This window comes from Vespa velutina, chromosome 2, assembly GCF_912470025.1.
Source record: "Vespa velutina chromosome 2, iVesVel2.1, whole genome shotgun sequence".
NCBI lineage: Eukaryota > Metazoa > Arthropoda > Insecta > Hymenoptera > Vespidae > Vespa > Vespa velutina.
The window spans coordinates 12,136,197-12,147,105 of NC_062189.1; the positions used below are offsets into that span (position 1 = coordinate 12,136,197).

The 10,909-nt window shown below is 31.7% G+C and overlaps 1 protein-coding gene across 4 annotated transcripts; it reads left to right on the forward strand.

The window, feature by feature from the left end:
* Window positions 1-736: 736 nt before the first annotated feature.
* LOC124947216 (cytoplasmic polyadenylation element-binding protein 1) lies at window positions 737-9,772 on the forward strand. Of its 4 annotated transcripts, none has more exons than XM_047489056.1 (13): window positions 737-959; window positions 1,288-1,442; window positions 3,972-4,314; window positions 4,705-4,853; window positions 6,361-6,617; window positions 6,715-6,841; window positions 6,926-7,295; window positions 7,369-7,601; window positions 7,729-7,830; window positions 7,899-8,064; window positions 8,152-8,279; window positions 8,359-8,439; window positions 8,516-9,772. In XM_047489056.1, the coding sequence occupies exons 2-13, from the start codon at window positions 1,422-1,424 to the stop codon at window positions 8,681-8,683; spliced, it is 2,145 nt and encodes a 714-aa protein (XP_047345012.1). In that variant the 5' UTR covers window positions 737-959; window positions 1,288-1,421; the 3' UTR covers window positions 8,684-9,772. The 4 variants fall into 4 exon arrangements, with proteins under 4 accessions (XP_047345012.1, XP_047345015.1, XP_047345014.1 ...); XM_047489059.1 differs by having other exon boundaries at window positions 7,729-7,821; XM_047489058.1 differs by having other exon boundaries at window positions 6,718-6,841.
* Window positions 9,773-10,909: the final 1,137 nt, after the last annotated feature.

A 10,909-nucleotide genomic window follows, 5' to 3' on the forward strand; every position in this document is an offset into this window, starting at 1 on the left:
ATGTTTAGAACAATATAAATCTAAAATATAAGCAAGATAAATCTAAAAAATGTAAGATTTGTGTACATAGTCTTTCTTTCAACAACAATATTACAAACAAAAAGATATCTCTTAAACCAAAAGATATCTCTTAAAACAACTGGAAAAGAGAAATTTCAATAAAAAAAATAAAAAAATATAGATAGATATAATCATCTAATAACCAGTTTCTTATTTTCTTTAACAATTGTAAATTGTACACGTTCACTTTTCATTTATTTATAGAAATTACTTAAAAATTATTCTAATTATTTATTATTTTTCATAATTATTCATTTATAATATATATAATATTTTCATAAATGAAATTAATTAGCTGGTTAGGTTACATATGCATATCAATCAAAATGCAAATCATATTAACATATTTACGTAATTAATAAAAAAATCTTGCATTTAATATAATTTCGTAAGAATCGTGAATAGGTTGTGAAAGTATACGGTAAAGGTATCGATTGTTAGTCGAAGAAGATTCAACGAAGATGAAAATGTAACGACCGAATGGTCAATACCGATCTGAAGTGCTGATTTCTTAGATTCAAATCTACACCCACCACATGGATAGGGGTACGTTACGATTTGCGTCGATGAAATTCAGAGGGTTTTCCGATTTGCTGAGAGGAGGAGTAAGTCAGTGATGGGGATGATTCGGGCGGTGGAGATGGTGGGGAAAGGGTGGGGTGAGGTAGAAGGGGGATATCCGCAATTCAGTTCGCGAAGCGGCGTAACGTGAAGAGGAACTAGTGTTCCGCCTTCGATATCGTTACGTCGCTATTAATTTCTCTCTTCGTATTCCAGTGTCTCAGTCCGTTGTATTCGTGTGACAACTGAAAAAAACCGAAGGATATAGATCCTCTTCACAAAAGAAGATCAAATATTACAAATGGAAGAAAAAAACGCACGTTGAAAACATATACAAGGTCTATTTCCTCTTTTTTTTTATCTTTTTCTCTCTCTCTTTCCTTTGACTACAACCCCTTTGGGAAAATCTTACGGTCGACATAATCGACTTCTATATCTTTGGTTTTCTCTTTTCTTTTCTCTCTCTCTCTCTCTCTCTCTCTCTCTCTCTCTCTCTTTTTTTTCTACAGCTGTATATCGTTCTCTCTCTCTCTCTCTCTCTCTCTCTCTCTCTCTCTCTCTCTCTCTCTCCATCCCTCTCTCTTTTTTCGTATTTCTTTTTTGTTTTCTTTTCTGTTTTTTTCAATGAAATTAAAAAAGCTCATACGATAACTCGCGTTTCGATAGACGGTGTGATTTGACCGAAAACGAAGAGGTAGGCTTCCCCAAACGCCGACCTTATCGATAGTTCACCAATCTAATCGACGTACACGTAGTCCTTTGGAGAACGAAGAAGAGTGTGAGAAACGGACGATCTGGACATGCCTACGTTGGTGCAACCAGTAAGTACATACAATATCCTTCCTATCGAAATGTTACATTTGTTTTCAAGAATTGTACGAAATGGCATTTCATTTTTTTTTATTACGTATGTCTTACAGGAATAATTACGCTTAATATTTGTCGTCTTCTTTTTAATGATATGAACGATTGTCAGTCGATTTGAAACAAACATTAAAACATAAAAGATATGTCCCCAAAAATAATAAACAAACGTAGTGAATCGTTCATACGAATGTGTATGTGTATATATATAAATATATACATATACATATATTTCTTTTTTTCTCTTCTGAAATGACCACGTGCAAAACACGTTGCGTGGCCCGCGGATTGATGGACGAATCTCACCTTTATCGCGTCACGTCGTCTCCATCGTTGCGCCCTCTGACTTTTCTTCCTCTCTTTCTCTTTCTTTTCTCCTTTTGTTTCATCTATTTTCTTCTTACGTTAGAAGACATTCTTACGTTATATTTTCGACAAAAAGTCTATCATATCTATTAAGGAGAACTCTACTCGATCTACGCCGTCGCGACCTCATCGATTAAATTTTAAATTTTATTCATGCTTTTATTATATTTGCTAACAATAAGAATACGAACGACTTAGCATATTATAAACGTAAGAGCGAAAAGAGAACAAATAGAAATCTTTTCTTTTCTGTAATCCTAGAATAACCGATATGACCCGTATTTTACTTCCTCCTTCGTTACGTCACTATCTCCACGCAATTGCGACCTTCTTTTCTTTTATCTATCTATCTTTTTTCTATTCGTCAATAAATCTACGATTTTAGGGTAATCGACATTATTTAATTAGCACATTTTAGACTTAACGAAGAAAATAATGATTTAATAAGATTTATTCGAAAATTTTATTTATCTATACAAATCTTTCTATCGATAATTCGATCTTACATAAGTGTGTACTTTAATCGACCAATCGCTAAGTATGTATGTTCGTTTATATTAATTTTATATTTTTTTACGATAAAAAAGATTCATATTTCATTCGTTTTTTTTTTGCATTATTCCCTTACTGATATCTCGTACAGCTACTTTGATTTTTTTGACCAATTATAAAAAAGCATTACTCGTTGACCAATCATAGCGTCGAAAAAACGAACGAATCACGTATATGCTATTGAAATGATATTAATTTCGTGCTAATATAAAATCACCTTTAAGTCGACGTAATTATATTATGGTAATCCTTAATTTTTAATTTAATTGATAATTGTAGAAAATCAAATGATATTCTTTTCGTTGAATCTATTAACGAGTTCAACGTATCTAAATACTAGCTTTTATATAAGATCGAAATAAGAAAAAAAATGAAAAAACAAAGAAACCCAAAGTTTTCTCTCTTTGACTTGTGCCTACTTTGTAAAGGACTTCTATTCTTTCTTTACCTAAACTTTACATTTATAAACATTGTTTTGAGTACTTTGTCTCACATAGCTTCCTTAGTTCTTACCATATCAAAATATTACGACTTAAAGTAACTGTTTACTTTTACGAACCTTATTATTTAGATACTTTTACGATCGTTCGTTTGATTATCAAGTACGAGATGTTGTCGGGAGATGCATATGTATATTTCGACGAATCAGCGAATTATGCGCTGCTTATGACAGGTGTTTGATTTCTGTATAAGTATAATATGCAAAAAAAAATAATTCCCAGTACAATTTAATTTTCTTTGATGTCAGTATGTTAAAATCGAATATTTCTATTCCTTTAGAAGAAATAACATTGTATTCGTCTTTGTTTATGCGTACTTCATGGATAAAGTTGTTTTTTTACTACACTATTGTATCGTACAAGGAATTGATATTAGAAACTACGCATTAGTATGTATGTATGTATGTATGTTTATATATATATATATATATATATATATATATATATATATATATATATATATATATATAAAAGTAGAATCTAGCGCGTTAACAACGATAATTATTGAGAAAACAAAATTTCGCAGAAGTTTTCTGTTAAACCGTCTCATAACTTTGAACTTGAAAGGGCAGAATTCCAAGAAGTTTAGATTTTGTCTCTTAAGACGTTGAATAGATTCGCTCGCTATCTCCCGACTCGAGAGAATTTTTTTTCCGAATTCCACGAACGCTAGTTGGAAGTAACGTCCTTGACGTCCTGTTTTCGTTGTTGTCTATCGAAAGCTTGTGGAGCACATTCGGTTGTTGTCGTTCACAGGGATGAGGTCGAAAAATTCTTGGGTACGTAAGCTTTCCTACTGTATCCAAAATACTTGTTTTTTTCGCGGGTCTTTTTATAGGAGTGGATGTTATTCAATATTTTTATCTATACGAATAAAAAAAAATACAATAGTGTGACGATGTTTTGTTCCCCCCCCCCCCAATCGAGTACATATGTATATACTACGTACACATGTATATACGTATTTTCACGAATGAATCCGTATACCAACGATCGTTTTTGTTCGAACGAAAAATTTTCTCTTGTTATTTTTTATTTACCTTTTTTTTTATATTTTTTTTTTCGCAGTTGTCTTTGTCGTACGATGAAGATGAAACGAACACGTGGGAAGGTTCGGAACGTAATGAGACGACGCAGGGTCTGCAACTGCATACGCAACACGACCAAGAAATGCAGCAATTGCAGTTGCAGCAGAGAGAACGGGAACAACTTCTACAGGCGCAGCAGCATCGTGAAAAGACGCAACAACACCAGCCACGAGATCAACAACGCGAACGAGAACGCGAGCAATTGCATCAGCTACAATCGATCAACAATTTATTGCTAGACTTGCCGACGACGTCAAGCTTGTATCCAAATTATTCACATGATGCCTCTTACTCGCAATCTACCAAAAGTCCTAACATCGAAGGTGAGCTAACATATATGAAGATATTTGATTAGATCAATTTTTTTTTTCTTCCTTTTTTTCTTCAAAGATGTTAAGATTAAAACTTAGGTCAGATCAAATTTAATTTATATAAATTGTTGTTATATCAAGCTGGAGAAAGAAATAACAACGATGTAATCAACGAATTGACTTCGTATTTTTTTTTTCTTTCTTTTTTTTTCTTTTTTTATACTAAAATAAACTATCTTATATTTGGATATTATAATAATTAAGTTGCCAAAAGCAATCAATATGTGTGCTATAATTTTAAAATGTGAATAATTGTTCCGACTTTTCTTTTTATCACTAACTTGCGATTCTGTCTTCTCTTCGAATTTTTGAGACGCGTTTCTTTTGGTTTTCTTCGCACAGGGGATATGAGTATTTCAGATTTATTCGGACTGAGTTTACCTCGAGGATCATTAATGGGCAATCAATCTGTAGTCGATTCACCCAATTATCGTAATTATCAACATCATGGACAACATCGCAATCAGACGTCCTCTCATCAACGTTATCAGGTAAATCAATATTAGATGTACAATTGTAAAGATTTTATAACGTCGTTGAAATTCGTCACGCGTGCAAAAGTTTCCTAGTAGATTCGTAGAAAATCTACTAACCTTGTTTTGATCATAAAGCTTCTTCGCTCGGTTGGTTATTATAAATTTGAAATTAATTTGGTGAACATAAACGTCGCAAAATACAAATAAAATGTATTAAGGCTTGATTATATCTCAAGAAGAATTGCTTATTTCCACGGAATCTATGGTTACTGCGTATGTATATAAAAGCATTACGATCGTTAGACTCATTTGAAAGTACGATTACACATCGTAGAATCATTTAACTACGAATCACAGGCAAAATAGGTGGATCTGGAAAAATTAATACGATAAAGCTTGTATGAATAATTAGATAAGCTCTAATTGTATTCACAAAATAGTTTTTACGATTTAAAAATTTAAACACTAAAATATATTCGATACTTACATAAGATAACTTTGCCTCGAAAACATATAAAATTAAAATTAAATAGAATTAATTGATGAAGTAATTACATATTTAAATTTAATTGAAAAAAATCGACTTTTATAAATATTTATCCGACAATGATTTTTTATCATTCATGAAGTTCCATGAAATATCGGAGAATTCAAAGACGTAATAATAATGGGTAAGGGTCGCTAGTATATGTAGAGAGCCTATAACAATTTTGGCAGCCTGTAAATATTACACGCTGGATTGCGATAAAAACGCCAAACGTGAAATAGGCAGTATTGTGCTTGAGACGTCTGGTTGCTGCCAATGCAATAACCGGAACAATGATCATCCCCATTGGAGTAACTCCAACTACCCCTTATTCTATCCAGACCGACTAATTTTTCCCAATTCAAACGGCAAGCCACCACATCGATCATCGATATAAACTGCCATTCATTTTTTACTTAGTTCTTTTATATATATATATATATATTTGTTATTGTCATTATTAATATTTTATCGTTCAAACAAGCATATATAATATCCAATTTTGCGTTAATTCTTTTTTATTTTATAATTTTTATAAAAAGTAGAAATATCGAAATAAATCTTTTTCTCTTCGCTTCTTGGATACATTAGTGTGTTAATAGTTAATGTATATATACATACACATGTATATAGAGGAGGTCCTTGGAATTTCAAAATGCGTGCATTAGTCTCGGTTTATAATGCGAAGAGTAAAGTAAATTACGTAGAAGCGACGTGTCGAAGCGACCTCGATTTCGGTAGAGCCAAGTACTTGTAGACTTGAGCCAAACGATTCTATCATGGCCTTTCTTGTCCTACCTCGATGGCTTCCGTGAACTTGCTGTATTCCTAGGAAGTCGATTCCCTCGTGATAATTTGCTACGCTGTTTTGGATACACTCCAAGGATTGTGTTACGTAGATATAATATTTATTCGATCGATAGGATCTAATCGAATTTAATTAATATATCAAACAGATACATTGAAAAATGTTATTATTTTATCTAAAAACAATAGTGCGATGACAACTACGGATTTTATTCTAACTCGACTACGGTTGATGTCCCTGGTTCACCAAATTCGATTACTACTTCTGGAAGTCCAAGTACCCCTGGAAGTCTATACTCCAATCCATACACGTTTCCACAAACTGCTAACAGCTTGTATTCAGGATCATCGGCAGCAAGTCGTTCGTCGCTTCAACATGTAGGTTCTCCTTCGTCACCTGTTCATTCACCATATGGCAGAGCTATTCGAGGCTCACCACCATACAGGTAATGCAGGTGTTGAAAAGACAAATAATCGTAATCAAAAAATAATCTAAACAAAAGTATATTAGTAACGTTCGATCGTACATATATTCGATTCCAGTAGTTGCGGTAGTCCTACTTTAGAATATCCTCACACAGCAGGATGCAATGTATCACGATCTAATTCACCAGCAGATTCGGAGACGAGTGGTTGTAATAGTATGGATGGTTCCTTGTCTAACATAATGGTAATCGTCAATGAATGAAATGATTCTTACGTATTATGGCTTTATAAAAATTTGAAAAAATACAATAATATATCTTTTTTACAGAACTGTCTGTCATTAAATACGTCGTCTCATAGATGCTATCCTCAATCATTAAGATCATTAATGTCACCGGAAACAGATCTGTATGGAAACAATAGGACAGCGGCCTTGCAACGTATGGCGATAAAAAAATATTTATCACCGTCTCATCAGAATTTATCATCGTTGCATCATCATCAAACACATGGTCAAAATCGGACTCACCATTGTGGTTCACCACCATCTAGTACCTTATTGAATTCACTTTTAAATCATGAAAAGGGTTGTTGCTCAACAGGGAATCCGCATATGATGTTAAATTCTCCTCATTTTAATATCCCTGATGCACAAATATCTTTGGATCGAGCGGCAAAGTTCCATCGAAATGCAGCTGGTACAGTAAATGAATAGTCTATATAATATACTTATTATATATATATATTTCAAGCTATCGTATGATTTTCTAGCGCTCTGTGATCCAACTTGTACTTGGAGCGGTGTATTGCCTCAACGTACTCAAAAACCAACAGGATATTCTTCAAAAGTATTTCTTGGTGGCCTTCCATGGGATATTACGGAATCTCTTTTGATAGCAACATTCAAACAATTTGGTCTGATTCGCGTCGAATGGCCAAAAAAAGAACAATCTACTACACAGCCGAAAGGCTACGCATATATTATTTTTGATACTGAAAAGCAGGTATAATATATACATATATACATATATATATATATATATATATATATATATATATATAATTTATATATTATAAAGTGCTTTACATTTATATATAATGATAAAAATTAATTACAAATATGAATATTAGGTGCGATCTTTGTTGGCCTGTTGTACGTATGATGTTACCAACGGCGGAAGTTGGTATTATAGAATTTCTTCAAAACGTATGAAAGGAAAAGAAGTATGTTACGTAAGAATAATTTTCTATAACATTTTTATTTATATAAATGTAAATTAATATATTTCGTTTAAATATAGGTTCAAGTCATTCCGTGGAGTCTTAACGACAGTAATTACGTTAAATTACCATCACAAAAGCTTGACCCGCACAAAACAGTTTTTGTTGGTGCGTTGCATGGCATGCTAACTGCTGAAGGTTTAGCGAAAATTATGAATGATCTGTTTCATGGCGTTATTTATACAGGTACTTTTAAATTGTTGTAAAACTCAACAAGCGATTATTAAAATATTGTATATAATTATATAATAATGATAATTGTTTTACCTTCAGGTATTGACACTGATAAATACAAGTATCCAATAGGATCAGGTCGCGTTACATTTAGTACGAAGAGTTCGTACAAAAAAGCAGTATCAGCTGCTTTTATTGAAATAAAAACTGCTAAATTTACAAAAAAGGTATATAATAATAAAGAATATAATAGTAAATAAAAGAAACTATAATTAATAATTACAATATTATATTCTTATATGTTAGGTACAAGTTGATCCTTATCTTGAAGATTCTATGTGTTCTGGGTGTTTCGTCCAACAAGGAACTTATTTTTGTCGGGAAGAAGTAATTTCAAAATTTTTATTACATTTTTATCGATTGAATAAAAAACATTCGTAACGTAATTTTATGCTGGTTTCAGATATGTTTCAGGTATTTTTGCCGTAGATGCTGGCTATGGCAACACTCTATGGAATCAATGCGATACCATAAGCCTTTAACGCGTAATTCTAAGAAAAGTCAGGTGATCGAATTATCACCTAATATGGGTATTAATTCTAGTTCCCGCACTTCCAATTTTGGTATTTGAAGGAATTATGAAAGTGTATTCCCCGTGCAGCCACGTTCAGTTCTCTTTTGACTATTTGTTTTGATATGGACGTTGCACTGGTTGACTTATTGACAAGGTATAATGTTAGTTTTTATTATAAAAAGCTGTGGGCAGCTGGACCGATGATAAAAAGGACGATATATCGGAAATTCCAGCTTGTCCGCAAAATTACAACGATTCAGTTGTTATCATTTGTGAATGTGGTTTCCCGCTACATTCGGGACAAGCATTACTTTTATTTAATATGTTTACTTAGGGTCTGGTGCTCTTGTTAATTATTTTACTACGAGAAAAGTAATCGTGTCAATAATTCACCAGAATGCACTGAGATTATACGTAAGGTATTTGCCTTTTCGTTAAATTTTCATATAAACTGAATGATGGCTTTATGGTGTTAATATTGTTTTTTTTTACACGACAAAGTGAAAGTCGTTAAAATGTATAGTGATTATGGATAAGCTTAGTTGAAGCTTAGAATTTCTTCGCGATACTCCTGTCGTCATGATAATAACTACTTCTTGGCAGAAGATTTACGCTTAATTGTTAATTATTACTTTAACGAGACTATACATTTAGTCCTTTTTTGATCGGGCGAATTAACAATTGTATTTGTTACTTTTTTTGTATGGTCTACTTGATATATAGTATATTGGTGAATCGATTTTCAAGAAAGTATTATCATCCAGTACGCAGGCCGTTCTTCCAATTCGAACAGTTGCCTAGCAATAATACCCACCGTTAGTTTTACTTTATATTATATAGTGTAGAAAAAGAATACCGATTCGTGCCCACTGTAGTTAATAATTTATATTGTTAGTTGGGAAGCGGTAAGCTTTTTATAAGTCTTTATCCGCTGGGACTGTTTAACTGTTGACGAAATGGAGAAGTACACGGTCTACGATTCTGGTACGCATTATAGTGAATTGATTTTGTTTTTATTTTTTGTTACTATATTGCGTTACATATATTTTCTTTCGATGAAATATCGCCGTATATCCTTTACCCGCGTTTCTCATGTTTTGATATAATTTTGTTGAATTAATTAAAAGTCATATTTTTGCAGATAATCTTATGTTGTTATTTTTCTTTCTTTCTTTTTCATAATTTGTTGTTTTTTTGTTTTCTTTAATTAGTAAAAACCTTGAAATAATATTTCTTATCCTTCTTCCTAATTTCATTCATATCAATATCCTTTATCCTCTATCGAACGATATTAATGATATATAATCTGATATTATTGCTAAAAAATTGGTTTGCTTTATTTAAAAAAAAAAAAAAAAAAAAAAAAAAAAAAAAAACTATTATATTGTTTTTATTCGATATATTTTTATTACCTATAAAATAATTTCAATGTAACAGTTTTTAATTTGAAATTACGTTGGTGCCTTTGATGCATACTACAAATTTCTAATGTAATAATGGCATTCTAATAAAAATTAAGCATCTCTAATAACTTGTCCATTTCACCAATAACTAATCGCGCCTAAAACAGTAACGCATTGTTAATGGTAGAATATTCATGGGAAAAATGAATGCAATAGAAACTAATGTTGAAAGAATATAAGACTGTTCAGGAAGAAATTCTACTATATAAAATATACTATATAAAAAAATTCTTTTATAGAGTAATATACAAAAGTCACAAATACTCCAAAAACTTGAACAGATAAAAATACTATGTATTATGTTACAATATGTTAAAGATGATGAAGGAGTGATAAACGTGGTTGTTATGTAAAACAAAATTCACGTGAAAATTGTTTTAACATATAATGTAACGTATTTAAGATGCATATACATGTGTATGCTTTGATCAGGCTTCCAAAAGACTTAATGTTAGGATTATTTTAGTCCATAAGTCATTTGCTAGAACAGAAAGTAAAGTAATGAGTCTATACTTGCACAAAGTATCGAGCTATCATTAACAATTAGAGAATTAGAGGTTGACACAAATTTTAAAGATACTCTTTTATCTGAAATGTCTCCTTTACAAACTTTTAATATGTCGTGCCTTTTAATATAATCTCCTTAGATTTTATTCCAACATGAGAGAGAAATAAATTATTTTTAAATCATTGATACCATGCAATACACAGGGTGATTTAGTGTTAATTGAAAAAGACTGTTATTGGTATGCATAATGTCAAGCTTTCCTAAAACTTTTAAAGAATTTAATCAAACTTTTAAAGGATTGAACTATAGTTA